Here is a 26,508-nt window from a genome sequence, read left to right on the forward strand (position 1 = left end):
ACCGGGCTCACCGGGCGGTACCGGGACTGGGGCACGGCACAAAGGATCGGGGCTGGGGCCGGGAGCACGACACGGAGGGGCCGGGACCGGGACCGGGACCGGGACAGGAGGGGAAGGTCACGGATCGAGCACAGAGCAAGGAGCGGGGCTGGCACCAGGGACACGGCGGGAATGACCGGGACCGGGGCTGGGAGCAGGGACAAGGTGCACAGGAGCCAGCCCGGGACTGGCACCGGGGACACGGCAGGAATGACCGGGACCAGCACCGGGAGCATTGCAGGAAGGACAAGGTTCGGGTCAGTGCTCAGACCGGGGACACGGCGGGACGGACCCGGCCCACGCTCGGTCCGGGACACAAACCGGGGACACGGCAGGACGGACCAGGACCCAAACGCGGTCCGGGGCTCAGACCGGGGACACGGCGGGACGAACCCGACCCCGGTCCCGGTCCCGGGTCGCGGCTGAGCCGGGTGGGGGCGAGGCCAGACCGGTCCAGTGGGTGGAGTCACTTCAGGCCCCGCCCTCTCGGGGCCGAGCGCCACGCGGCCGGGCCCTGGCAACCGCGGGGCCCTCGGCGCCCGTCCGGGGCTGCCCTCGGCGCCGCCTGCTCGCGGGGCCGCTCCGCCGCGGCCCTCGGAGCCTCCCCTGCTGGACTGACCGGTCCGACCGGCTCCGCCGCCCGGTCCGGCTTGGCCGCCGTCCGCTCCGAGCGGCCGTTACCCGCGGCGGTGCGGGCCGGGGGGGCGCGCCGGGACCGGCGGCGCCTCGGGCAGTCCCGGGGCAGCCGGTCGGTGTGAGGGGCGGTGGGAGCGGGACGGGAGAGCGGCCGGTACGGGGGGCGCAGGATGGGGGGGCTCGGCCGGGCCGGGGGCTCGGATGGGGGCGCGACATGGGATGGCTCGGCCGGGCCCGGGGCCAGAGGGCTTCGGAGAAGGCGATGGGCTCGGCCCTGGGGGCGAAGGGCTCCATAGGGGTCTGTGAGGGATCCCAGAGGGGAGGGGGCTCTATGGGGGCGGCTGAGCCCTGCCCTATAGGGGAAGGGGCTCTGTGGGGGCTGTACCCTCTGCCCTATAGGGGAAGGGGCTCTGTGGGGGCTGTACCCTCTGCCCTATAGGGGAGGGGGCTCTGTGAGGGCGGCTGAGCGCTGCCCTGTAGGGGAAGGGGCTCTGTGGGGGCTGTAGCCTCTGCCCTATAGGGGAAGGGGCTCTGTGAGGGCTGTAGCCTCTGCCCTATAGGGGAGGGGGCTCTGTGGGGGCTGTACCCTCTGCCCTATAGGGGAAGGGGCTCTGTGGGGGCTGTACCCTCTGCCCTATAGGGGAGGGGGCTCTGTGGGGTCCAGCGGCACTAACGGGACTCAGAGCGGACCGGGAAGGGGAGCACCATGGATGAAGCCCTAAGGAGAGCCGGGCTCTGCGGGGAACGGGGGTCCGGGGGGTCCGGGCAGGGATGGCCCTTGGGTGGGACGAGGTGTGGGGACAGCGGGGCCACCAACGCTGGAGCTGCCCCGTGCCCGCAGGTGACAGCGGAGCCCTGAGGATGCGGGGCTGGGTCCCGGGAATCTGCGGAGCCCTGGGGATGCCGGGCCGGGTCCCGGGAATCTGCGGAGCCCTGGGGATGCGGGGCCGGATCCCGGCCCTACTCGGCCTGGCCCTGGCCTTGGCATCGCTGCTGCCCGCGGCTGGAGCGCGCCGGAGCCAGGACCTGCACTGCGGAGGTGTGGGGGGACACGGGGGACAAGGGGGGACAGTGTGGGACATGGGGGACCAGATGGGATGGGACAGGACAGGGGAACAGTGGGGACACAGCAGGACAGGGACAATGGGGACGGGATGGGACAAGGCAGGACAGGTGGGAAATGGGGGACAGGGACTTGGGGACAGGGGGAACAGGGCAGGACAGGGTGGGAAACGTGGGAAAAGGGAGAACAGGGACATATGGGACAGGGTGGGACAGAAGGGACAGAGTGGGAAACGGGGGAAAGGGAAAATAGAGATATGGGAACAGGATGAAATGGGGAGACAGGGCTAAACAGGGGGACAGGGACAGAGGAGACAGCAAGACAGGACAGGGGGATAGGCCAGGGTGGTGGCACAGAGCTTGGGGATGTCCACTGGGGCCAGCTGGACCCCCAGTGTCCCCCAGGGGGACAGGCTGAGGGTCTCCAGCCCATGGGGACCCCTCCCCGCACACCCTCCATCCCAGTGTGCCCCAGTCACACCAGTCTGGCTCTGGGCAGCCACAGGAGCACGCATGCCAGGTGTCCCCATGTCACCGTGTCCCCCACAGCCTGCCGGGCGCTGGTGGATGAGCTGGAGTGGGAGATCGCCCAGGTGGATCCCAGAAAAACCATCCAGATGGGCTCGTTCCGCATCAACCCCGACGGCAGCCAGTCGGTGGTGGAGGTGAGGCCCTCCTGGTGTCCCCATTCCCGGTGTCCCCACTCCCGGTGTCCCCGCTGACCCCTGCCCGGGGCCTCTCCCAGTGTCCACACTCCTGGGGCCTCTCCTGGCAGGTGTGTTGGGAAGGGTCCCCATGGGCTGGAGACCCTCAGTCTGACCCCCTGGGGGACACTGGGGGTCCAGCTGGCCCCAGTGGACACCCCCAAGCCCTCTGCCACCACCCTGGCCTGTCCCCCTGTCCTGTCTTGCTGTCTCCTCTGTCCCTGTCCCCCTATTCAGCCCTGTCTCCCCATTTCATCCTGTCCCCATGTCCCTATTCTGCTTTTCCCCCATTTCCCACCCTGTCCCACCCTGTCCCCACTGTCCTTCCCTGTCCCCTCTGCCCCACCCCTGGTGTCCCCACTCCTGGGGTCTCTCCCTCCCCTGCTGAGCCCTGACCGGGGCCACTCTTGGTGTCCCCACTCCCGGGGCCACCCCCGGGGACCCTGCTGACCCCTGCCCAGGGTTGCTCCCAGGGACCCCACTGAACCATGCCTGGGGCCTCTCCCGGTGTCCCCTCTCCTGGTGTCCTCTCTCCCGGTGTCCCCACTCCTGGGGCTGCTCCCGGTGTCCCCGCTGACCCCTGCCCAGGGCCACTCCCAGTGTCCCCACTCCCAGGGCCACTCCCAGGGGACTCTGCTGACCCCTGCCCAGGGCCTCTCCCGGTGTCCCCTCTCCTGGTGTCCTCTCTCCCAGTGTCCCCACTCCCGGGCTGCTCCCGGTGTCCCCATTGACCCCTGCCCTGGGCCTCTCCCAGTCTCCACGTGTCCCTGCTCCCAGGGCCGCTCCCAGTGTCTCTGCTCCCAGGGACCTTGCTGACCCCTGCCCGGGGCCACTCCCAGTGTCCCCACTCCCAGGGCCACTCCCAGGGGACTCTGCTGACCCCTGCCCAGGGCCTCTCCTGGTGTCCCCACTCCCGGGGCCACTCCCAGGGGACCCCACTGACCCCTGACTGGGGCCTCTCCTGGTGTCCTGGGGCTGCTCCCGGGACCCCGCTGACCCCTGCCCAGGGCCTCTCCCGGTGTCCCCACTCCCGGGGCCACTCCCAGGGGACCCTGCTGACCCCTGCCCAGGGCCTCTCCTGGTGTCCCCTCGGGGACCCCAATGACCTCTTCCCGGTTCCTGTCCCGGTGTCCTGGGGCTGCTCCCGGGACCCCGCTGACCCCTGCCCAGGGCCTCTCCCGGTGTCCCGTCGGGGACCCCAATGACCTCTTCCCGGTTCCTGTCCCGGTGTCCTGGGGCTGCTCCCGGGACCCCGCTGACCCCTGCCCAGGGCCTCTCCTGGTGTCCCGTTGGGGACCCCACTGACCTCTTCCCGGTTCCTGTCCCGGTGTCCCCGCCCCCGGGGCCGCAGGTGCCGTACGCTCGGTCCGAGGCGCACCTGACGGAGCTGCTGGAGCGGGTGTGTGAGAAGATGAAGGAGTACGGGGAGAAGCTGGACCCGAGCACGCAGCGCAAGAGCTACGTGCGAGTCATCTCCCACGATGGCACCAAGATGGACCTGTCCGGGGTCAAGTTCGATGGGGATGTCACCTCCAGCCTGAAATTCGCGGTGTGTGAGGGGACAGGGGAGTCCTGGGGGGGAAAGGGAGGACAGGGACATGGGGACAGGGTGGGAGAGGGGAACAGCAGGGATGGCAGGACAGGTGGGAAATGGGGAAAGGGAGAAAGGGGCTCCCGTGGGCTGGGGGTGTCACCGGTGTCACCGTTGCAGTGCGAGAGCATCGCTGAGGAGTACGAGGACGAGCTGATCGAGTTTCTGTCACACGAGGCTGAGAACGTCAAGGACCGGCTCTGCAGCAAGAGGACGGGTGAGATGGGGGGCCTGGGGGGCTCTGCTGCTGCTCCTGGGGCTGTGGCTGCTCCCCTGGTACTGAGCTGAGCTGAGCTGAGCTGAGCTGAGATACAAGCCCAGAGCAGGGGCTGTTCCTGGGGTCTCTGCTGCTGTCCCAGGGAGTTTCTCCTGCTCTTCCAGGGGTCTCTCCTGCTCCATCACTGCTGGGGTAGGAGGAAATATCAGCCCAAAGCTGTGGCTGTCCCAGGGGGTCTCTCCTGCTGTTCCTGGGGGTCTCTCTGTCTCCTGCTGTTCCAGGGGTCATGGCTGCTCTGTCAGTGCTGGGATGGGATTTTCTGCCAGCCTGGCGCAGGGGCTGTCCCAGGGGGTCTCTCCTGCTGTTCCTGGGGGTCTCTCCTGCTGTCCCAGGGGGTCTCTCCTGCTGTTCCTGGGGGTCTCTCTCTCTCCTGCTGTTCCAGGGTTCATGGATGCTCTGTCAGTGCTGGGATGGGATTTTCTGCCAGCCCGGCGCAGGGGCTGTCCCAGGGGGTCTCTCTCTCCTGCTGTCCCAAGGGGTCTCTCTCTCCTGCTGTCCCAGGGGGTCTCTCCTGCTGTTCCTGGGGGTCTCTCCTGCTGTTCCAGGGGTTGGTGGCTGCTCTGTCAGCGCTGGGATGGGATTTTCTTTCAACCCAGGGCAGGGAGGAGTTGCAAGTTCTTCCCCAAATCCCAGCAGCCCATCGCAGTGCCTGGACCCTGCTGGCCCTGGGTTTGTTTTGGGATGCTGGGGCCGAGCCAGGGCAGCTGCTGTGCTGACTCTGTGGCCTCTCCTGGCGCATCCAATGGCCCTGTCCCATTCTGGGGCTATTTCCAGCTCACAAACACCCAGGTCAAGGCATGCTGTGACCTTCGGGCCACTGCAGTCCTGGACGGGGCCCTGCACGGGGCCAGGGCAGGTCCCTTTGTACCTGGCACAGCCATCAGGGCAATGCTCTGCCCCAGGGGATCCTGAGGGTCTCCACAGCTGCAGCGTGGGGACCAGAGCAGGGACAGGCCAGGCTGTGGCTGTGTCCAGCCAGCCACGTTTGTCACTAACCACAGGACAAAGGCAGGGAAATGCCACTGGCTCCGTCTCAGGTCACAGCAGGGACCAGTCCTGGGAGGGGACAGGGCAGCACAGAGTCCCACAAGGCTCTGATGTGTCCTGAGGGTCCCACAGGGCTGTCATATCCTGGGGGTCTTGTGGGACCTCTGCATCCTGAGGGTCCCACAGGGCTGCTGTGTCCTGGGGGTCTCCTGGGGGTCTGGGGTGTCCTGAGGGTCCCATGGAGCTCTGATGTGTCCTGAGGATCCCACAAAGCTCTGATGTGACCCAAGGGTCCCACAGGGCTGCTGTGTGCTGGGGGTTTCCTGGGGGTCTGGGGCGTCCTGAGGGTCCCAGGGGGCTCCAACATGTCCTGGGGGTCCCACAGGGCTGCTGTGTCCTAGGGGTCTCCTGGGGGTCTGGGGTGTCCTGAGGGTCCCATGGAGCTCTGATGTGTCCTGAGGATCCCACAAAGCTCTGATGTGACCCAAGGGTCCCACAGGGCTGCTGTGTGCTGGGGGTTTCCTGGGGGTCTGGGGCGTCCTGAGGGTCCCAGGGGGCTCCAACATGTCCTGGGGGTCCCACAGGGCTGCTGTGTCCTGGGGGTCTCACAGGGGTCTGGTGCATCCTGAGGGTTCCATGGGGCTCCAACTCGTCCTGGGGGTCTCACAGGGGTCTGGTGCATCCTGAGGGTCCCACAAGGCTCTGATGTGACCCAAGGGTCCCCCAGGGCTCCACCACACCCCCATTGTCCCCTTCTGTCCCCACAGACCTGTGTGACCACGCGCTCCACATCCCACACGACGAGCTGTGACTGCCTCGGGAGCAGGGACCGGGACATCCCCGGGACCCACCGGGATGTCCCTGGGACCCACCGGGACATCCCCGGGACCCACCGAGACGTCCTTGGCACCCACCGAGACGTCCTTGGCACCCACCGAGACGTCCTTGGGACCCACCGGGACATCCTTGGGACCCACTGGGATGTCCCCGGGACCCACCGGGATGTCCCCGGGACCCACCGGGATGTCTCCGGGACCCACCGGGATGTCCCCGGGACCCACTGGGACATCCTTGGGACCCACTGGGATGTCCCCAGGACGCACCGAGATGTCCTTGGGACCCACCGGGACATCCTTGGGACCCACCGGGACGTCCCTGGCACCCACCGGGACGTCCTTGGGACCCACCGGGACATCCTTGGGACCCACCGGGACGTCTTTGGGACCCACCGGGACGTCCTTGGGACCCACCGGGATGTCCCCGGGACCCACCGGGATGTCCTTGGGACCCACCGGGATGTCTCCAGGACCCACCGGGATGTCCCCGGGACAGACGGATTTCCGGGACCTCCCCGGCTGCCTCGCCCCATGCGGAGCTCCGGTCCTATTTATTCCCCATCCGGGGCCACCGGGACGGCCGTGGGGCTGGGGCCACCTCCTCCCTCCTGTTGGGACATTTCAGGGACATTCCTGCCCCGCTGCCGGGGAACACGGGGGACACAGCGGGGCACAGCCCCCGCGGGGTGGGGGGCTTAGGGACCCCCCTCTGTTTTTCAGGCAATAAAGGGGCCGTGGGCCCACCCGAGGGCAGCTCTGGTGCGGTGTGTGTGTGTGGGGTGGGGGACAGCAGTGTCCCCACGTTGTCCCCAGGGGCTCACCCCTTGTGGGTGGCTCTGTGTCACCCCAAGTCACCATGGGGGTCTGGCCCCTCGGCTGTGGCTGGTCACCCCATATCACCCTGTGTCACCTCATGCCATCCACCACTGGGGTGCTGGCTCTCGGCTGCCACGCAGGGTCATCCCACCCTGCCACTGAGAGGGCTCTGAGAGGATTCTGACCTCTCTGCCATGGCCTGTGTCACTCCATGTCACCTGGCCAGGGGACAGGAGCAGCAGGAGGGCTCTGCCCCTCTTCTGGCACCCGTTACCCCATGTCACCCCATGTCACTCCATTGTGTCACCCGGGGCCAGCAGGACAATGTCCTGGACTCAGTGGCCACGGTGACATGCCACCACCTGACGTCACCACTGAGCCACATGCCACATCCTATCACCTCAAGCCACTGTGGCCACATACGGGATGACGTCATGGGCTTCCGTGACCTCATACCGCCCTGCCGAGTGCCTGGTGACGTCACGGGGCAGGCCCCCGCCCCCGCAGCCGAACCCCACCGGGACACCGGTGCGGCCGCGGTGATGACACAGGGCCGTGACGTCACGCACTGCGGCCGGTGACGTCACGAGACGGGGAGGGCACCCCTTCACCCCACCCCTGGTCCTGATCAGGCGAATGCGGCGGCCACCTATAGCTTGCGCCCCCCGCCACTTCATTAGCGTGGCCCCGCCCCACAGCGCGCCGCTTGGCCAATAAAAACGGCTCTGCCCCGGCAGGGGGCGGGGTTATGCTAATAACCAGCGCCGCGCTCCGTCCCGCCCTCACGTTGAGGACCCCCGGCCGCCGCCGCTCCGGCCCCGCTCCCGCCCCGGCCCCGCTCCCGGTCCCGCTCCCGGTCCCGGCCCCGTTCAGCCCCGGCCTGTCCCGTCCCGGTACCGCCATGACGCTCCTCGCCGCCGGCAGCCGGGCGGCCGCGCGCCTCCGCGGGCCCAAGGTGAGCGCGCCCGGCCCGGCCTCGCCGCGCCTTAAAGGGGCGACGCCGCGGGGGGAAGGGAGAGCGGGGGGGTCCGGTTCTTAAAGGGGCGACGCGGGGGGCGCTGCCTTAAAGGGGCCGCGCGGTGGCGGCGGAGGAGGGGGGATGGGACTGGGGTGACCGGGATCGCGATCGGGATCGGGACCGGGACCGGGACCGGGGTGGGCGCGGGGCCGCAGCGGCAGCACGTGGTGGGAACCGGCGCCGAGCGCTTCTCAGAGCCGGGGGCACCGGGAGTGGCTCGGGGGGCTCCGGGCCCGGTCCGTGCCCGGGGGGCTCCGCTGCTGCCTCAGCCCCGTGCGGGGGCCCCGCCGCGGGGAAGCCCCGCTGGGGGATCCGGTCCCGCCGCTCCCCCTCGTTGTGCAGCGCTGGGCGTGGGGGGTCCCGGGAGCCCCCCGGAGCCCCGCACCGGCCCCGGGAGCCCGCGCCCGGTGGCACCGGCGGTAGGGGGGGTGGAGGCGGGGACCGTCCCCGCCGTCGCCCTTCCCCAGCGTCTCGGTGTCGTAGAGGACACCGGGGTCACAGCGAGGGGACCCCCGTGCGCCGGTACCGGGCCGGAGCGACCCCGGCCCTTCCGGTGTGTTTGCCCTGGCCGCGGTCCCGGCGTTTCGTAACGGGCGCTGCGGTGTCTTTACCGACCGGGCGATATTTTGGGATATTCCCAATGCCCCACTTGGCCCTGCTCCCCGTCAAACCGAGCGGACCGGGGCCGCCCCCCCGCCTTGAGCCGTGATCGCGACCCTCTCCTCCTCCTCCCCTCGGCCTGACCCCGCAGCCCCGAACCGCGGAGCCCCCGCACCCCCGGGCACAACGGGAGGGTCCCGGTGTGCCCCCGCGCTCCCCCCGGCCGGTGCCCGGTGTCACCGCCAGCACGGGTGACCTTGAGCCGGTGGCACCTCGGTGACAGCCGGGACGAGCCGTGGGGACCCCCAGAAGGGGGTGACACGGGGGTGACACCGGGGGTGACACGGCAGGGGGGTGACGGGGTCCCCGCGGCGGCGACAGCTGCCGCCTTGACCTTGGGCTCCCCGCTGCCGCCTCCATTGTTCCGCCGGCATTTTCCCTTCCCGGAGCCGCCTGTTGCGGGGGGACACGGCCTCGCCACCGGCCACGGCCACGCCCGCCACACCGGGGACCCCCTGGCCGGGCCAGGGGCTCGCGGGGGACCGGGGGACACCTCGGGGGGGTTCTCTGCAGCGCGGCCCCCCCGCGTCCTCCCGGCAGCCAGCGGAAAAACCGAGTCATGTTCCGGCTCTGCCGCAGGCGCTGCCGCAGCTGCCGGTCCCGGGGAATGGCCGGGTGTCCCCGTGGGTGGCGGCCCCGGTGTCCCCCGGTGTGTCCCGGCCGCCGGTGCCCAGCGGGGCGGGCGGGCCCGGTGTCCCCGGTGTCCCCGGTGCTGGCGCTGCCAAGCCCGGGGTGTGTTCCCGGGATGTCCCCGCCGGCCGGAGTGCCCGCGGTTCCCGGTTCCCACGCGTGGGCGAGGAACAAAGTTCGGATTCCCCGGCTCAGGAAAACCGCGGCCGTGCCTGGCCGGGCGCGGCTCCAGGAAGGAGAACGCGGCCGCGCTCCCCGTGCCAGCTCCGGCTCCGGCTGCGAGGGCAGCGCGGGGCTGCCCCGGCTGATCCCGGCTTTGATCCCGGCTTTGATCCCGGCTTTGATCCCGGCTCGGCTGATCCCGGCTCTGAGCTGTGCCCGCGTGGGCGAGGCTCCGGCGTCCTTGGGAACCGGGGTCTCACCGGCTACGGGGCTGGGGGGGCTCGTCTAGCTGCTCCCCCCTCCCCAAAAAAGAGGCTCTGCCCTGGTGACAGGGGGTCTCTGTGTCCCTTGTCCCACAGAATGCACCGTGTGTCCTCTTCGCTGCTCGCCACGCCAGCGCCGCCACGGTAAGGGGGGGGTCCTCTGCTGTGACCCCCACCCTGTCACCTGTTCCCTTCTCCTGATGCCTCTTCCTTGTGGCTGCCTCTCCTGAGACCCCTCTCCAAGGGGAGGCCGTTTGTCATCCTCTTTCTTGTCCCCATCTTTCTTGTCACCTTCTCTGCCTTGACCCCCTCTCCTGTCACTCTTCTCCAATGGGAGTTCCCTTTCCTGTCACCCCCTTTCCTGTCACCTCTATCCTTTGGCCCCCTCTGCTGTCACCCCTCTTCAAGGGGGGACCCTCTCCCATCACTCTCTCTCCTGTCACCCCTTTTCCTGTCCCCATCTCTTTTGTCACCCCCTTTCCCATCACCCCTCTCCAAGGGGAGCCCCCTGTCCTCTTTTCCTCTCTCATGTCACTCCCTCTCCTGCCCCACATCTTCTGTCACCTCTCTCCAGGGGAAGTCCCCTCTCCTGTCACCCTCTCAGTTGTCACACCTTCTCCTTGTCCCTCTTCTTCTGTCGCCCCCTCTGCTGTGCTCAGCCCTCCTCTCACATCCCTGTCCCTTGTCCCCAGAACCTCAAAGACGTCTTGGCCACCATGATCCCCAAGGAGCAGGCGAAGATCAAGAGCTTCCGGCAGCAGCACGGCAGCACGGCCATCGGGCAGATCACTGTGGACATGGTGAGTGTGCGGCCACAACGGGGACACCGGGGTCACCGGGGCCACCGGGCGCTGCCACCGCCCCTCACCGTCACCTCCTGGCCCCTTCCAGGTGTACGGCGGCATGAGGGGCATGAAAGGGCTGATCTACGAGACCTCGGTGCTGGATCCTGATGAGGTAGGGCCCGGTCCCTCCCATTGCCACCCTGTCCCTGCCCATCCCAGCTGGTCCCACCCATTCCCACCCTGTCCCTGCCCATCCCAGCTGGTCCCACCCATTCCCACCCTGTCCCCACCCATTCCCACCCTGTCCCTGCCCATCCCAGCTGGTCCCACCCATTCCCACCCTGTCCCCACCCATTCCCACCCTGTCCCTGCCCATCCCAGCTGGTCACACCCTTTCCCACCCCGTTCCCACCCACCCTGTTCCCACCCATTCCCACTCTGTCCCTGCCCATCCCAGCTGGTCACACCCTTTCCCACCCTGCCCCACCCATTCCCACCCTGTCCCTGCCCATCCCAGCTGGCCACACCCTTTCCCACCCTGCCCCACCCTCTCCCTACTCCATTACCACCCTGTTCCCGCCCATCCCGTCCCACCTCATCCCAGCAATCCCACCCAGTCCCAGCCCATCTCACCCATTCCCAGCCTGTCCCGGCCCATCCCAGGCCTTGCCACCCATTCCTACCCTGTCCCTACCCCATTACCACCCTGTCCCACCCTGTCCCTGCCCATTCCCAGCCCTTTCCAACCCATCCCATCCCAGCCTGTCCCAGCCCGTTCCCAGCCCATCCCATCCAGTCCCAGCCCATCCTATCCTGTCCCCAGCCTGTCCCAGCCCATTCCCAGCCCATCCCACCCTGTCCCAGCCCATCCCACCGTTCCCTGCCCCTCCCTCCCGGCCCCGCTGACGCTCCCGGCCCCGCAGGGTATCCGCTTCCGCGGCTACAGCATTCCCGAGTGCCAGAAGAAGCTGCCCAAAGCTGCGGGGGGAGAGGAGCCGCTGCCCGAGGGGCTCTTCTGGCTGCTGGTGACCGGAGAAATCCCAACCCAGGAGCAGGTACTGCCGGGAGGGGGCTGGAAAACGGCTGGGGGGGCGCTGAGAGCCCCCAGACCCAGGAGAGGGCTGGCAAACAGCTGGGGGGGTGCTGAGAGCCCCCAGACCCAGGAGAGGGCTGGTGAACAGCTCAGGAGGGGCTGGCAAACAGCTCAGGGGCTCTGACAGCCCCCAGACCCAGGAGGGGGCTGGCAAACACCTGAGGGGACTCTGGCAGCCCCTGGATCCAGGAGGGGAGCTGGCAACCAGCTGGGGAGGGGGGTCTGACAGCCCCCAGCCCTGAGAGGGGGCTAGAAAAGAGCTGAGGGGGGGGCTGGCAAACATCTCAGGGGGTCTGACAGCCCCTGGACCCAGGAGGGGCTGGCAAATGGCTGAGGAGGGGCTGGCAAATGGCTGAGGAGGGTCTGACAGCCCCCAGACCCAGGAGGGGGCTGGCAAACACCAGAGGGGGCTGGCAAACAGCTCAGGAGGGGCTGGCAAATGGCTGAGGAGGGTCTGACAGCCCCCAGACCCAGGAGGGGGCTGGCAAACACTTGAGGGGGCTAGCAAACAGCTCAGGAGGGGCTGGCAAATGGCTGAGGAGGGTCTGACAGCCCCCAGACCCAGGAGAGGCTGGCAAACACCAGAGGGGGGGCTGGCAAACAGCTGGGAGGGGTCTGACAGCCCCCAGACCCAGGAAGGGCTGGCAAACATCTGGGGGGTCTGACAGCCCCCAGACCCAGGAGAGGCTGGCAAACATCTGGGGGTCTGACAGCCCCCAGACCCAGGAGGGGCTGGCAAACATCTGAGGGTCTGACAGCCCCCAGACCCAGGAGGGGCTGGCAAACATCTGGGGGATGGATCTGGCAGCCCCTGGATCCAGGAGGAGCCGACAAACAGCTGAGGGGGTCTGACAGCCCCCAGCCCCATGGCTCAGCCCCGCCTGTCCCTGTAGGTGACCTGGCTGTCCCGGGAGTGGGCCAAGCGTGCAGCTCTGCCCTCGCACGTGGTGACCATGCTGGACAACTTCCCCACCAACCTGCACCCCATGTCCCAGCTGAGCGCCGCCGTCACCGCCCTCAACAGCGAGAGCAAGTTCGCCCGTGCCTACGCCGAGGGCATCCACCGCGCCAAGTACTGGGAGGTACGGGGGGCCACCGGCCCAGCGCTGGCTCTGGGGGGTGGGTTTGGGGGCGGGGGGTCGGGGGAGCACGGTCTGACCCCGCCGGTGGCAGTTTGTGTACGAGGACGCCATGGATCTGATCGCCAAGCTGCCGTGCGTGGCCGCCAAGATTTACCGGAACCTCTACCGCGAGGGCAGCGGCATCGGGGCCATCGACCCCAACCTCGACTGGTCCCACAACTTCACCAACATGCTGGGCTACACCGACCCCCAGTTCATCGAGCTGATGCGGCTCTACCTCACCATCCACAGGTGCGAGCTGGGAGCTGCACCTGGAGCAGCTGGGGAGGAGGAGCAGGCGGGGCTTTGGCTCCACTTCCAAAGCCAGGGGTGTCACCAGGGGAGGGGTCCCTGCCGGGGCTCTGGGCTGTGCTCTATAGGGGAGGGGGCTCTGTAGGGGCTCTGGGCTGTGCTCTATAGGGGAGGGGGCTCTGTGGGGCCTCTGGGCTGTGCTCTATAGGGGAGGGGGCTCTGCCGGGGCTCTGGGCTGTGCTCTATAGGGGAGGGGGCTCTGCTGGGGCTCTGGGCTGTGCTCTATAGGGGAGGGGGCTCTGTAGGGGCTCTGGGCTGTGCTCTATAGGGGAGGGGGCTCTGCTGGGGCTCTGGGCTGTGCTCTATAGGGGAGGGGTCCCTGCTGGGGCTCTGGGCTGTGCTCTATAGGGGAGTGGGCTCTGTGGGGGCTCTGGGCTCAGTCCTGTAGGGGGGAGGGGGCTCTGTAGGGGCTCTGGGCTGTGCTCTATAGGGGAGGGGGCTCTGCTGGGGCTCTGGGCTGTGCTCTATAGGGGAGGGGGCTCTGTGGGGCTCTGGGCTGTGCTCTATAGGGGAGGGGGCTCTGCTGGGGCTCTGGGCTGTGCTCTATAGGGGAGGGGGCTCTGTGGGGCTCTGGGCTGTGCTCTATAGGGGAGGGGTCCCTGCCGGGGCTCTGGGCTGTGCTCTATAGGGGAGGGGGCTCTGTGGGGCTCTGGGCTGTGCTCTATAGGGGAGGGGGCTCTGGGGCTCTGGGCTGTGCTCTATAGGGGAGGGGGCTCTGCTGGGGCTCTGGGCTGTGCTCTGTAGGGGAGGGGGCTCTGTAGGGGCTCTGGGCTGTGCTCTATAGGGGAGGGGGCTCTGCTGGGGCTCTGGGCTGTGCTCTATAGGGGAGGGGGCTCTGTGGGGCCTCTGGGCTGTGCTCTATAGGGGAGGGGGCTCTGTGGGGCCTCTGGGCTGTGCTCTATAGGGGAGGGGGCTCTGTAGGGGCTGTGCTCTATAGGGGAGGGGGCTCTGTAGGGGCTCTGGGCTGTGCTCTATAGGGGAGGGGGCTCTGTAGGGGCTCTGGGCTGTGCTCTATAGGGGAGGGGTCCCTGCTGGGGCTCTGGGCTGTACTCTATGAGGGGGGGGGGCTCTGGGGCTCTGTAGGGGCTGGGCTCTATAGGGGAGGGGGCTCTGCTGGGGCTCTGGGCTGTGCTCTATAGGGGAGGGGGCTCTGTAGGGGCTCTGGGCTGTGCTCTATAGGGGAGGGGGCTCTGTGGGGCCTCTGGGCTGTGCTCTATAGGGGAGGGGGCTCTGCTGGGGCTCTGGGCTGTGCTCTATAGGGGAGGGGTCCCTGCTGGGGCTCTGGGCTGTGCTCTATAGGGGAGTGGGCTCTGTGGGGGCTCTGGGCTCAGTCCTGTAGGGGGGAGGGGGCTCTGTAGGGGCTCTGGGCTGTGCTCTATAGGGGAGGGGGCTCTGTGGGGCCTCTGGGCTGTGCTCTATAGGGGAGGGGTCCCTGCCGGGGCTCTGGGCTGTGCTCTATAGGGGAGGGGGATCTGTGGGGCTCTGGGCTGTGCTCTATAGGGGAGGGGTCCCTGCCGGGGCTCTGGGCTGTGCTCTATAGGGGAGGGGGCTCTGTGGGGGCCTCTGGGCTGTGCCCTGTAGGGGAGGGGGCTCTGTAGGGGCTCTGGGCTGTGCTCTATAGGGGAGGGGGCTCTGGGGCTCTGGGCTGTGCTCTATAGGGGAGGGGGCTCTGTAGGGGCTCTGGGCTGTGCTCTATAGGGGAGGGGGCTCTGGGGCTCTGGGCTGTGCTCTATAGGGGAGGGGGCTCTGTAGGGGCTCTGGGTTGTGCCCTATGGGGAGGGGGCTCTGTAGGGGCTCTGGGCTGTGCTCTATAGGGGAGGGGTCCCTGCCGGGGCTCTGGGCTGTGCTCTAAAGGGGAGGGGGCTCTGTAGGGGCTCTGGGCTGTGCTCTATAGGGGAGGGGGCTCTGTAGGGGCTCTGGGCTGTGCTTTCTAGGGGAGGGGGCTCTGTGGGGCCTCTGGGCTGTGCTCTATAGGGGAGGGGGCTCTGTAGGGGCTCTGGGCTGTGCTCTATAGGGCAGGGGGCTCTGTAGGGGCTCTGGGCTCAGTCCTGTAGGGGAGGGGGCTCTGCCCTATAGGGGAGGGGGCTCTGTGGGTGCCCAGGCTGCTCCAGGGTGTCACCAGGAGCAGGCAGGGCTGAGCCAGGCTGGCAACACCGTAGCCCCCACCCCCCAAAATGCTGTGAGAGGCGTTTGGGGGGGCTGGGGGAGTGCTGATGGGCCTGTCCCCCCGCAGTGACCACGAGGGAGGGAACGTCAGTGCCCACACGAGCCACCTGGTGGGCAGCGCCCTGTCCGACCCCTACCTCGCCTTCGCCGCCGCCATGAACGGCCTGGCCGGGCCCCTGCACGGCCTCGCCAACCAGGTGGGCCCTGCTCCCTGTCTGTCTGTCCTCTCCCTGTCTGTCTGTCCTCTCCCTGTCTGTCTGTCCATCTCCCTGTCTGTCCTCTCCCTGTCTGTCCTCTCCCTGTCTGTCTGTCCTCTCCCTGTCTGTCTGTCCCTCTCCCTGTCTGTCTGTCCCTCTCCCTGTCTGTCTGTCCCTCTCCCTGTCTGTCTGTCCTCTCCCTGTCTGTCTGTCCCTCTCCCTGTCTGTCTGTCCTCTCCCTGTCTGTCTGTCCTCTCCCTGTCTGTCCCTCTCCCTGTCTGTCTGTCCATCTCCCTGTCTGTCCCTCCCCGTCTGTCTGTCCCTCTCTCTGTCACTCTGTCCATGTCCTCCCTGTCTGTCCCTCTCCCTGTCTGTCTGTCCCTCTCCCTGTCACTCTGTCCATGTCCTCCCTGTCTGTCCCTCTCCCTGTCCCTCTTCCTGTCTGCCCCCACCTCCTGTCTGTCCCTCTCCCTGTCTGTCTGTCCCTCTCCCTGTCCTTCTGTCCATGTTCCTCTCCCTGTCTGTCCCTCCGGTTCATGCATCCCTCTGCCTGTCCCTCTTCCTCTTGGTTTGTCCCTCTCCCCATCCCTGTGTCCCTGCATCCCTCTGTCTCCCCAGCCCCGTGTCCCTCTGTCTGTCTCCCCATCCCCGTGTTCGTCTGTCCCTCTGTCCCCATGTCCCTCTGTCCCTCTCCTTGTGTCCCTCTGTCCCTCTCTCCCTGTCCCTCTCCCCATGTCCCTCTGTCCCTCTCCCCATGTCCTGCTCTCCCTGTCCCCATGTCCCCGTGTCCGTCTGTCCCTCTCTCCCTCTTCCTGTGTCCCTCTGTCCCCATGTCCCCGTGTCCCTCTGTCATTCTCCCCATCCCCATGTTCCTCTGTCCCTCTGTCCCCATGTCCCTCTGTCCCTTTTCCCTGTGTCCCTCTGTCCCTTTCCTCTCCTCGTGTCCCTCTGGCCCTGTCCCCCTGTCCCCGTGTCTGTCTGTCCCCCGGCTCCCTGCCCTCACCCTGCCCGTTCCCCAGGAGGTGCTGCTCTGGCTCACGGACCTGCAGAAGGAGCTGGGCAAGGACGTGTCGGACGAGAAGCTGCGGGATTTCATCTGGAACACGCTCAACTCGGGCAGGGTCAGCCTGGGGGGCCCTGCTGGGCTCGGGGGGCTTCGGGGGGCTGGGCTGGGGCTCAGGGGGCTGGGCTGGGGCTCAGGGGGGATCAGGGGGGCTGGGCTGGGGCTCAGGGAGGGGCTCAGGGGGCTGGGCTGGGGCTCAGGGGGGCTCAGGGGAGCTGTGCTGGGGCTCAGGGGGCCCTGCTGGGGCTCAGGGGGCCCTGCTGGGGCTCGGGGGGCTCAGGGGAGCTGTGCTGGGGCTCAGGGGCTGTTCCAGGGGCTCAGGGGGGCTCAGGGGGGGCCATTCCAGGGCCCGTTCCAAGGCTCAGGGGCTATTCCAGGGCTCAGGGCCTGTTCTAGGACCCATTCCAGGGGCTCAGGGGCCGTTCCAGGGGTTCAGGGGAGCCGTGCTGGGGCTCAGGGGCCGTTCCAGGGGTTCAGGGGGGCTCAGGGGGGGCTGTTCCAGGGCCTGTTCTGGGGTTCAGGGGAGCCGTGCTGGGGCTCAGGGGGCATTCCAGGGCCCATCCCAGGGCTCGGGGGCCATTCCAGGGCCTGTTCCAGGGCTCAGGGGCTGTTTTAGGACCCATTCCAGGGGCTCAGGGGCTGTTCCAGGGCTCAGGGGAGCCGTGCTGGGGCTCAGGAGCCGTCCCAGGGGTTCAGGGGGGGCCATTCCAGGGCTCAGGGGCTGTTCAGGGCTAAAGGGGGCTGTTCCAGGGCCTGTTCTGGGACTCAGGGGCTGTTCCAGGGGCTCAGGGCCCGTCCCAGGGTTTAGGGCCCATTCCAGGGGCTCAGGGGGGGCTGTTCCAAGGGTTCAAGGGGCCATTCTAGAACCCATTCCAAGGGCTCAGGGTATGTTCCAGGGCCCCTCCCAGGGCTCAGGGGCCATTCCAGAGGTTCAGGGGGGCTGTTCCAGCGGTTCAGGGGCCATTCAGGGGTTCAGGGGGGGCTGTTCCAGGGGTTCAGGGGCCATTCAGGGGTTCAGGGGGGGCTGTTCCAGGGGTTCAGGGGCCATTCAGGGGTTCAGGGGGGGCTGTTCCAGGGGTTCAGGGCCCGTCCCAGGGCTCGGGAGCAGCTCTGAGCCCCCATCCCTGCAGGTGGTGCCGGGCTACGGGCACGCGGTGCTGCGGAAGACGGACCCGCGCTACACCTGCCAGCGGGAGTTCGCCCTCAAGCACCTGCCCAAGGACCCCCTGTTCAAGCTGGTGGCCCAGCTCTACAAGATTGTCCCCAACGTGCTGCTGGAGCAGGGCAAGGCCAAGAACCCCTGGCCCAACGTGGATGCCCACAGCGGGGTCCTGCTGCAGGTGAGCGCAGGGTCCTTCTGTCCCTGTTGCTGTTAGTCTGTCCTTTTCCTTGTCACTGTATCCCTTTGCATGCCCACATCCCTGTTCTGTCTGTCCTTCCTCTTGTCCATGTGTCCTTCTCCCTGTCCGTCCCTCTGCCTGTGTGTCCCTCTCTCTGTGTTCCTGTGTTCTCCATTCTGTCTGTCCCTCTCCCTGACTGTGTGTCCTTCTCTCTGTTCTCCTTCTTGTGTGTCCCTCTCCCTGTCTGTGTGTCCCTCTCTCTGTGTTCCTGTGTTCTCCATTCTGTCTGTCCCTCTCCCTGTGTGTCCCTCTCTCTGTTCTCCTTCTTGTGTGTCCCTCTCCCTGTCTGTGTGTCCCTCTCCCTGTCTGTCCCTCTCCCTGTCTGTCCCTTGCCCTGTGTCCCTCTCTCTGTCCCTCTCCCTGTCTGTGTCCCTTTCTCTGTTCTCCTTCCTGTCTGTGTCCCTCTCCTGTCTGTCTCTCTGTGTTCTCCCTGTCTGTCTGTCCCTCTCCCTGTCTGTCTGTCCCTCTCCCTGTCCTGTCCATCCCTTTCCCTCTCCCATCCCTCCCTCCCCGTTGCTCTCTCCCTCGCCTTGCCCATTTGTCCCTGTCCCTCTGTCTGTCCCCTGGGGGTCTCCTGTGTGCCCCGTGCCCACTCTGAGCCCCCTCCCACCCCTCTGTCCCGCAGTACTACGGCATGAAGGAGATGAATTACTACACGGTGCTCTTTGGTGTGTCCCGGGCTCTGGGCGTCCTCTCTCAGCTCATCTGGAGCCGAGCTCTGGGGTTCCCCCTGGAGAGACCCAAATCCATGAGCACCAAGGGCCTCATGCAGCTCGTGGGCTACAAATCCGCCTGAAGAAGGGACGGGGACAGGGCTCCCCCAGGGAACGCCGCGCTGCCGGGCCCGCCCGGCCACCCCCGCCACTGAACCCCCCTCGGGGCCCCCCCGCTGCTCCCCCTTCCCCCCAAAACCCACCCTGGGGAGGGGCAGAGGCAGCCCTGGGGTGTCCCCTCCCCCTCCCCAGCCCCACCCTGGTGGGGTGGGGGGGGGCTCCCGTGCCCCCTCCCCACCCTGGCAGCTCTCACTGCGCACACTGGGAGCCCCCCCGGGCTCCCTCACTGCTGCGCTGGGTGGGGGGGGGGTCCTGGCAGGGTTCTGGGGGGGGTCTAGCCCCCCCTGCCCCCCTGCAGCCCCCCGAGAGGGGTTCAGTCCAGCCCCGTGTCCGGGCCCCCCTGCAGGGACTCGATACACTCCTCCCCGGCCGCGCCCCCGTGTTTGTGTGACCCCCCAGCCCCCCCATCCTGCCTGAAGCCCCCGGGAGCCAGAGCTGGGACCCCCCCCTTGCCCCCCACCCTGGAACCCACCCCGGCTCCTCGCAGCTCTCGGGCACTTCTGTACAAACAACAACAAAAAAATGCAAAATAAATGTTTTTATTAACAAACCCCCCCGGGCTCTCCCCCCCTGGGCAGGGCTTGGTGCCCCCACCCCACCCGGGGGTCCCAACATGCAGCCCCCCCACCCCCAAACCCCCCCTGCCATGGCTGAATGAGGACCAGGAGGCTGCTGACCCTTGGAAAATTCTCTTTATTGGCCCGGCCAGGCCCTTCCCTCCTCGGGCAGCGTGGCCAGGGTGGGCTCGGGGAGCCCCTCACTCACCCCCCCGGGGGGGCTTCGTGGCCAAGGTGGGGTGGGTGGGGGAGGAGCCGAGACCTTCCCATCCCCCCCCCATACAGGGGTGGGGTCGCTGGGGGTGGGGTCGGGACCGTGGGGGTCCCTGCGGAGGGTGCTGGGGGTGGGGGGTGGCGGGGGGAGGGGCAGCGGGAGCCGCCCCCTCCCCACCCTGTGCGTGTGGCTTGTGCAAAGTGTGCGACGGCTCGGGGGGGCTCCTCCCTGCGCCGGCTCCTTCCCTTTTGTTCCTGAAAGAGCTTGGGGAGGAATTGGGGAGGGGTCCCAGTAGCTTCCCCCCCACCCCAAAAAACCCCTCCCCGTTCCTCCCGGAGCACGGCGGGGCCCCAGGCACCGGAGCTGCCCCCACCGGGGCCCTCCAGCCTGGCTGAGGAGTTGAAAAAGAACCAAAAAAAGGGTTAAAAAAAAAAAAAAAGAACTAAACCAAAACTTAAAACCCCAAATCAGCTGCAAAACCAGCTCCTGGGTTAGGGGGGGCTCACGGCAGCCCCGGGGGGCGTTGAGGCAACAGCAGCGGAGGAAACGCACTTGTTGAATAAATATTTTTGGGGGGTTGGGCTCGGGGCGGGCCCGGCACAGGCCGGGAGTGCCCGGCCCGGCCGCCCTCACGTCTGGTGCACCTCGTGGAACATCAGCTCCCGCGGGATGCGGGTCTCGGGCCCGAAGTTCTTGGCCGCTCGGCGCTCGAAGGCGGCCACCATCTGCTTGACCACCTCGTCGAAGAACACGGTGGCCAGCTGGGAGTGCAGCAGGGAGCGGAACTCGAAGGAGATCTGGGCAGGAGGAGGAAGAGGAGGAGGAGGAGGTGAGGCCGGGCGGGTGAGCCCCGCCTGCCCCCGGGGGGATCCGGGGCGGGGTCGTACCGAGAAATCCACGGTGCTGGTGCGGGGGTAGCCGGGGATGCCGGGGCTGAAGCGCCAGTTGGTCTCCAGGTGGTTGAAGAGGCGCCCGTCGGTGCAGACGGCCTGGGGAGGGAAAAGGGGGGCTCAGGGGGGCACCGGGATCATCCTCGAGCATGGAAAACCCTCCTGGATCCCCCAGTGGCACATCCTGGACACCTCCAAACTTCCCTGGACACTTCCAATGCCTGGGAGCCTTTCCGTGGGGAAATTCCAACCTGAACTCCCCTGGAACAACCTGAGGCTGTTTCCCTTCTCCTGTTCTTCCCTGGGAACAGATCCTGAGATGTGGGGTGAAAATTCCCCCTTGAGCCTCCTGTTCTCCAGGCACTTCCAAAGCCTGACCACCTTTTATTCCTCCTGATGTCCATCCTGAGCCTCTCCTGGAGGAATTTGGGGCTGTTCCTGACTCTCCTCTGCAGGAATTTGGGGCTGTTCCTTCTCCTCCTGCTGTTCCCCAGGAGTGGAGCTGGGTGGGGTTGGGCTTTTCCTCCCCCCAGCCAGGATTCCTGGCTGGGATGGGGTGGGATGAGCCCTCCTGGCTTGGGTCCCTCCTGGGGACGGAGCTGGAGCAGCCCAGGTGAGGGTGGGGGAGTTTTGAGGTTGGGGAAGATCTCCAAGTCCAAGCTGGGACTGATCCCCACCAAGGCCCTGGACACCTCAGGGATGGGCACTCCAAACCTCCCTGGAGATTCCCAAAGCCCGGCCAGCTTTCCCAGGAGGAAATTCCTCCTGATGTCCATCCTGAACTTCTGGAGGAATTTGGGGCTTTTCCTTCTCCTCCTGCTGTTCCCTGGAGCAGATCCTGACCCTGCTCTCCCATCAGGGAGTTTTGGCGTGGAAATTCCCCCTTGAGCCTCCTGTTCTCCATGCACTTCCAAAGCCTGACCACCTTTTATTCCTCCTGATGTCCAACCTGAACCTCTCCTGGAGGAATTTGGGGCTGTTCTTTCTCCTCCTGCTGTTCCCTGGAGCAGATCCTGACCCTGCTCTCCCATCAGGGAGCTGTGGGGTGAAAATTCCCCTCCTGTTCCTCCTTCCCTCCAGGCTGAGCCCCTTCCCATCTCCCTCAGGGCTTCTCCAGAGCCTCCTCCTGCTGCCCCAGCCCCTCCCCAGCTCACCTTGACCAGGTGAGGCCGCACCAGGGTGACGATGGAGGTGTAGCGCTCCAGCACGGGCGGGAACCCCACCTCCAGCTGCGCCTTGACGTGGCCCTGGCGCCGCGACACCACCACGGACTTCTTGCACCAGGGCACGAAGTTCTTGTAGTCCTCCACGTTGGCCACCACGTCGTACATCTCCTGCATGGAGTACCTGGGACAGGGAGGGGGCTGGGTTGGGACTGGGGCTGGGATTGGGGCTGGGGTCAGAGCTGGGTTGGGGCTGGGGCTGGGATTGGGGCTGGGGTCAGAGCGGGGTTTGGGATTGGGGCTGGGATTGGGGCTGGGGTCAGAGCTGGGTTTGGGATTGGGGCTGGGATTGGGGCTGGGGTCAGAGCTGGGTTGGGGCTGGGGCTGGGATTGGGGCTGGGGTCAGAGCTGGGTTGGGGCTGGGATTGGGGCTGGGGTCAGAGCTGGGTTGGGGCTGGGATTGGGGCTGGGGTCAGAGCTGGGTTGGGACTGGGGCTAGGTTGGGACTGGAGCTGGGATTGGGGCTGGGGTCAGAGCGGGGTTTGGGATTGGGGCTGGGTTGGGGCTGGGGTCAGAGCTGGGTTGGGGCTGAGGCCATGACTGGGGTCAGGGTCGGGGCTGGGATTGGGGTTGGGGTCAGAGTTGGGGTTGGGGCTGGAGTTGGGTCAGGGCTGGGGCTGGGGTCTGAGTTCAGGCTGGGGTCGGGGTTGTGGCCAGGGTTGGGATTGGAGCTGAGGTCGGGGCCGGGACTGGGGTCAGGGCCGAAGCCACAATTGGGGTTGGGATCAGGGCTGGAGCTGGGATTGGGGTCAGGACTGGGTCTGGGATTGGGGTTGGGTCAGGGCTGGGCCTTGGGTCTGAGTTTGGGCTGGGATTCGGGTCAGGATTGTGGCTGGGGTTGAGACTGGGGTTGGGACTGGGGTCAGGGGTGGGGCTGAGGTCGAGGCTGAGGGCAGAGTTGGAGCTGGGCTCAGGCTCAGGGCTGGGTTTGGAGCTGGGCTCAGGCTCAGGGCAGAGTTGGAGCTGGGCTCAGGCTCAGGGCTGGGTTTGGAGCTGGGCTCAGGCTCAGGGCTGGGTTTGGAGCTGGGCTCAGGGCTGGGCTCAGGCTCAGGGCTGGGTTTGGAGCTGGGTCAGGCTCAGGGCTGGGTTTGGAGCTGGGTCAGGCTCAGGGCTGGGTTTGGAGCTGGGCTCAGGGTCAGGGCTGGGTTTGGAGCTGGGCTCAGGCTCAGGGCTGGGTTTGGAGCTGGGCTCAGGCTCAGGGCTGGGTTTGGAGCTGGGCTCAGGCTCAGGGCTGGGTTTGGAGCTGGGCTCAGGCTCAGGGCTGGGTTTGGAGCTGGGTCAGGCCCTCAGGCCGTGCTGCCAGCCGCACCCACCCGATGATCCGTCTCTCCGAGTACTCCTTGCGTTTGTTGCTGAGGCTGAGGAAGCCCCGGCTGGGCGGCGCTCGGGGCTCCCAGGCCAGGGGGCCCGGCCGGCCCAGCCGCAAGAGACGGAGCCCGCACGGGGCCGTGTGCCTGCGGGGACACGGGGACACCGGCTGGCACCGGCAGCACCCGCTGGCACCGGCCGGTACCGGCAGCACCGGGTGGCACCAGCGGTCACTGGATGTCACGGGCAGCACTGGCGGTCACCGGGTGTCACTGGGTGTCACCGGCAGCACTGGGTGGCACCAGGTGTCACTGGATGTCACGGGCAGCACTGGCGGTCACCAGGTGTCACTGGGTGTCACCAGCAGCACTGGGTGGCACCAAGTGTCACTGGATAGCACTGGCGGTCACCGGGTGTCACTGGCAGCACCGGGTGGCGCCAGGTGTCACTGGCCGGTACCGGCAGCACCAGCGGTCACCGGGTGTCACCAACAGCACCGGGTGTCACTGGCAGCACCAGCTGTCACCGGCTGTCACTGGCAGCACTGGCTGTCACCAGTGGTCACCGATAGTCACTGGGTGTCACCAGCTGTCACTGGCATCACTGGGTGGCACCAGCCAGGACCAGCAGCACTGGCTGTCACTGGTTGTCACCAGCAGCACCGGGTGTCACCAGCAGCACAGGCTGTCACCAGCGGCACCGGGTGTCACTCACTGGGTGTCAGCAGTGGCACCGGGTGTCACCGGCAGCCCCGGGAGCACCTCGGGGCTTTGGGGCCCTTCCTGGTGGACAAGGGCCCTTCCCGAGCTTCCCAAATCCCTCCAGAGCTTCCCAGGTTCCTTCCAGTGCCTCACAGGCCCCTCCAGGGCTTCCCAAATCCCTCCAGGGCTTTCCAAATCCTTTCTAGGGTTTCCCAAATGCCTCCAGGGCTTCCCAGGTCCCTTCCAGGGCATCCCAAAGCCCTCCAGACCATCCCAAGCCCATTCCCACCTGGCCTGGGTCCCTCCTCAATCAGCTCAGATCCTTCCAGTCCTCCCCTGATCCTTTCTGGGCTGGCCCAGGTCCCTTCCTGAACTTCCCAAACCCCTTCAGACCATCCCAAGTCCCTTCCAGCCAGCCTTGGGTCCCTTTCTGACCATCCCAAACCCCTTCAGACCATCCCGAGCTCCTTCCTGAGCAGCTCAGGCTCTCTCCAGATGTGCCCAGGTCCCTTCCTGACCCCTCCAACCCCTTCAGACCATCCCAAACCCCTTCCAGCCAGCCTTGGCTCCCTTTCTGACCTTCTCAAACTCCTTCAGACCACCTCAGGTCCCTTCCAGACCATCCCAAACCCCTTCACACCATCCCAAGCTCCTTCCAGACCACCCCAGGCCCCTTCCTGACCAGCTCAGGCTCTCTCCAGATGGGCCCAGGTCCGTTCCTGAACTTTCAGATCCCTTCCAAACCTTCCCAAGCCCCTTCAGACCATCCCAAGCCCCTTCCAGGAAGCCTTGGGTCCCTTTCTGACCATCCCAAACCCCTTCAGACCAATCCAGGTCCCTTCCAGATCACCCCGGGTCCCTTCCTGACCAGCTCAGGCTCTTTCCAAACTTGCCCAGGTCCCTTCCAGATCTCTCCAAACCCCTTCAGAACATCCCAGGTCCCTTCCTGAGCAGTTCAGGCTCTTTCCAGATGTGCCCAGGTCCCTTCCTGACCTCTCCAAACACCTTCAGACCTCCCCAGGTCCCTTCCCGACAGCCCTGGGTCCCTCCCGGGCCCCTCCCGGGCTCCCGGGGCTGCTGCCGGTGCCCGCGGCCGGGCCGGTCCCGGGGCCGATGGCAGCGCTGCGGCTGGCGGGGGGAGGAGGAGGAGGAAGGCCGGGAAACCCGACCTGGGGACACCTAATCCCGGCGGGGACAAGTGCCCGGTGCCACCCCCGGTGTCGCTCCCGGGGGAGATCCCGCCCTTCCCACCGGAATTTGGAAATTGTTCCCACCGCAGCCACCGGGGGGTCGGTCCCGTTCGTGTCCCCACTGTCCTCGAGCAGAGGTCACCGCCGTGGGGACACATCCCGGTGGCCTCGGGACTGTCGCCTCGCCCGGTGACACCGGCGCCCGACCCACGGGGGCTCGGTTCCCCCGGTACCGGTGGCACCGGCTGGCTGCCGGTGTCCCCACGCGGGGTTCGCGCCAAGGTCAGCCCCTCCCAGCCCGTGTTCCCCGCCCAGCGGCCGGTGGAACCGGGACTGGGCCCCGCCGGTACGCCCGGGCCGGCCCCGCCGGTACCTCTCCGGTTCCGCCAAGGTGCCCCCGGACCACCCCACCCTGCAGGGATCGGGAGCGCGGGCAGGCCCGGAGGAGCGCCCGCAGCACGATCGCCGCTCCCGGCCCGCCCCGGTGCCCCCGGGGCCGGGGTGACCTCCGGGCCCCGCCCGCCCGGGAGCCGCCGCCGCCGCTCACCTGCCGGGCGGGGCCGCCGCGGCCCGCAGCCGCTGCCGCGCCCCGAGCTGGAGGGCGCCGCGGAGCCGCCGGGCCGCCATGACCGGGCCGGGACCGGGGCCGGGCCGGAACCGGGACCGGGCCGGGACGCGGCGCCGCCGCCGCCCTGACCTCTCACCCCGTGACGTCACCGCGTCGCCATAGCGCCGGGTACGTCACGGGGCGGGGCGAGGCGACACCTCCCTAGCGAGGGATGACGGGAGTTGTAGTCGGAGGGTGCGCGAGGCACGATGGGAAATGTAGTGCGGGACGGGGTTGCGGCTGCACCGGGGCCGGGATCCAACCGGGACCAACGGGGAGTGCCCTTCCCGGGGCTGCCGAGGGTGGGATTTTCCCCAGGGGGCGCCTGGCCCCGCCTCCCACATGTGCCCCCGGTCGGTGGGTCCGGAGAAGGACGGGGACCCCCCGGTGCAGTGTCCCAGTAACGGCCCCGCTCTGAACCGGGCAGAGGAGCCGAGAGACCGGGAACGCAGAACCTGCGGGAGCTGTGTGGCCCAGTGCAGCCCAACACATCCCAGTGTCTCCCAGCACATCCCAGTTCAGCCCAGAGAGGGATGGGGGTGGCACGTGGGACCCCCCCGGGACCCTCTACCACCATTCCAGAGCCCTTTGGGATGGAGGAGCTGCTGGTCAGGGACCCCCCCCAGAACCAGGAGCAGCTTCTGGGGGTGGGATTCCCACTGGAGAGACCCCACGGGGGGGATGGAGGTGGGAAATGAGATCCCCAGGACCCTTTGGGATGGAGGAGCTGCTGCTCAGGGACCCCCGGGACCACCGGGGGATGGGGTTCCCACCGGGCAGACCCCACGGAGGGGATGGAGGTGGCACACGGGGACCCCCGGGACCCCCTTCCACCATGCCAGCACTCTTCGGGCTGGGAGAGCCTCTGTCCCGGGACCCCGGGGTTACCGACAGCCACTCGTGGGTGTCATTCCCACCGAGGACATCCCGGAGTGGGTCAGAGCAGCGACCCCCGGGATTACCGACATCCCTTTTGGATGTCATTCCCACTAGGGACACCCCAGAGCAGCTATCCCCGGGACCCCCGGAGTTACCGATAACCCCTCGTGGATGCCATTCCCACCGGGGACACCCCAGAGAGGGTCAGAGCAGCGACCCCCGGGACACCCGGGGTTACCGGCAACCCCTCATGGATGCGATTCCCACCGGGCACACCCTGGAGCAGCG

At 67.5% G+C, this 26,508-nt stretch overlaps 3 protein-coding genes across 5 annotated transcripts; 2 read left to right on the plus strand and 1 right to left on the minus strand.

The window, feature by feature from the left end:
- The first annotated feature begins 145 nt into the window (after positions 1 to 145).
- Positions 146 to 6,885, plus strand: CNPY2 (canopy FGF signaling regulator 2). 3 transcript variants are annotated; one of them, XM_059871950.1, is made up of 6 exons: positions 146 to 290; positions 1,517 to 1,714; positions 2,287 to 2,402; positions 3,793 to 3,990; positions 4,153 to 4,249; positions 6,064 to 6,885. In XM_059871950.1, the coding sequence occupies exons 2-6, from the start codon at positions 1,537 to 1,539 to the stop codon at positions 6,105 to 6,107; spliced, it is 633 nt and encodes a 210-aa protein (XP_059727933.1). In that variant the 5' UTR covers positions 146 to 290; positions 1,517 to 1,536; the 3' UTR covers positions 6,108 to 6,885. The 3 variants fall into 3 exon arrangements, with proteins under 3 accessions (XP_059727933.1, XP_059727934.1, XP_059727932.1); XM_059871951.1 differs by lacking the exon at positions 146 to 290 and adding an exon at positions 667 to 829; XM_059871949.1 differs by lacking the exon at positions 146 to 290 and adding an exon at positions 880 to 973.
- An 845-nt stretch (positions 6,886 to 7,730) lies between these two features.
- On the plus strand, positions 7,731 to 19,201 carry CS (citrate synthase). The gene is made up of 11 exons (XM_059871947.1): positions 7,731 to 7,903; positions 9,778 to 9,825; positions 10,374 to 10,481; positions 10,573 to 10,638; positions 11,390 to 11,521; positions 12,453 to 12,641; positions 12,733 to 12,932; positions 15,226 to 15,355; positions 16,375 to 16,476; positions 17,549 to 17,758; positions 18,444 to 19,201. The coding sequence occupies exons 1-11, from the start codon at positions 7,850 to 7,852 to the stop codon at positions 18,612 to 18,614; spliced, it is 1,410 nt and encodes a 469-aa protein (XP_059727930.1). The 5' UTR covers positions 7,731 to 7,849; the 3' UTR covers positions 18,615 to 19,201.
- Positions 19,202 to 19,324: 123 nt separating this feature from the next.
- Positions 19,325 to 25,423, minus strand: COQ10A (coenzyme Q10A). Its single transcript, XM_059871952.1, has 5 exons — positions 25,282 to 25,423; positions 22,849 to 22,989; positions 21,467 to 21,659; positions 20,310 to 20,411; positions 19,325 to 20,219 (listed from the first exon to the last, which is right to left on the minus strand). Exons 1-5 carry the CDS (start codon positions 25,359 to 25,361, stop codon positions 20,052 to 20,054), a joined length of 684 nt encoding a protein of 227 aa, XP_059727935.1. The 5' UTR covers positions 25,362 to 25,423; the 3' UTR covers positions 19,325 to 20,051.
- Between the last annotated feature and the right edge of the window lie 1,085 nt (positions 25,424 to 26,508).

This window comes from Haemorhous mexicanus, chromosome 33 (assembly GCF_027477595.1).
Source record: "Haemorhous mexicanus isolate bHaeMex1 chromosome 33, bHaeMex1.pri, whole genome shotgun sequence".
Classification (NCBI taxonomy): Eukaryota; Metazoa; Chordata; class Aves; order Passeriformes; family Fringillidae; genus Haemorhous; species Haemorhous mexicanus.

What these genes read in the sequence shown, in the direction of transcription:
- CNPY2 (XM_059871949.1), top strand. Translation starts at nt 895, where the DNA reads ATGGCTCGGCCGGGCCCGGGGCCAGAGGGCTTCGGAGAAGGCGATGGG. An exon ending in CCAGGACCTGCACTGCGGAG is followed by an intron (nt 1,715 to 2,286) that starts GTGTGGGGGGAC and finishes TGTCCCCCACAG; the next exon opens with CCTGCCGGGCGCTGGTGGAT. An exon ending in GCAGCCAGTCGGTGGTGGAG is followed by an intron (nt 2,403 to 3,792) that starts GTGAGGCCCTCC and finishes CCGGGGCCGCAG; the next exon opens with GTGCCGTACGCTCGGTCCGA.
- CS (XM_059871947.1), top strand. Translation starts at nt 7,850, where the DNA reads ATGACGCTCCTCGCCGCCGGCAGCCGGGCGGCCGCGCGCCTCCGCGGG. An exon ending in GCCACGCCAGCGCCGCCACG is followed by an intron (nt 9,826 to 10,373) that starts GTAAGGGGGGGG and finishes CCTTGTCCCCAG; the next exon opens with AACCTCAAAGACGTCTTGGC. An exon ending in GGCAGATCACTGTGGACATG is followed by an intron (nt 10,482 to 10,572) that starts GTGAGTGTGCGG and finishes GGCCCCTTCCAG; the next exon opens with GTGTACGGCGGCATGAGGGG.
- COQ10A (XM_059871952.1), bottom strand. Translation starts at nt 25,361, where the DNA reads ATGGCGGCCCGGCGGCTCCGCGGCGCCCTCCAGCTCGGGGCGCGGCAG. An exon ending in GCGGCGGCCCCGCCCGGCAG is followed by an intron (nt 22,990 to 25,281) that starts GTGAGCGGCGGC and finishes GTGTCCCCGCAG; the next exon opens with GCACACGGCCCCGTGCGGGC. An exon ending in TCGGAGAGACGGATCATCGG is followed by an intron (nt 21,660 to 22,848) that starts GTGGGTGCGGCT and finishes TCCCTGTCCCAG; the next exon opens with GTACTCCATGCAGGAGATGT.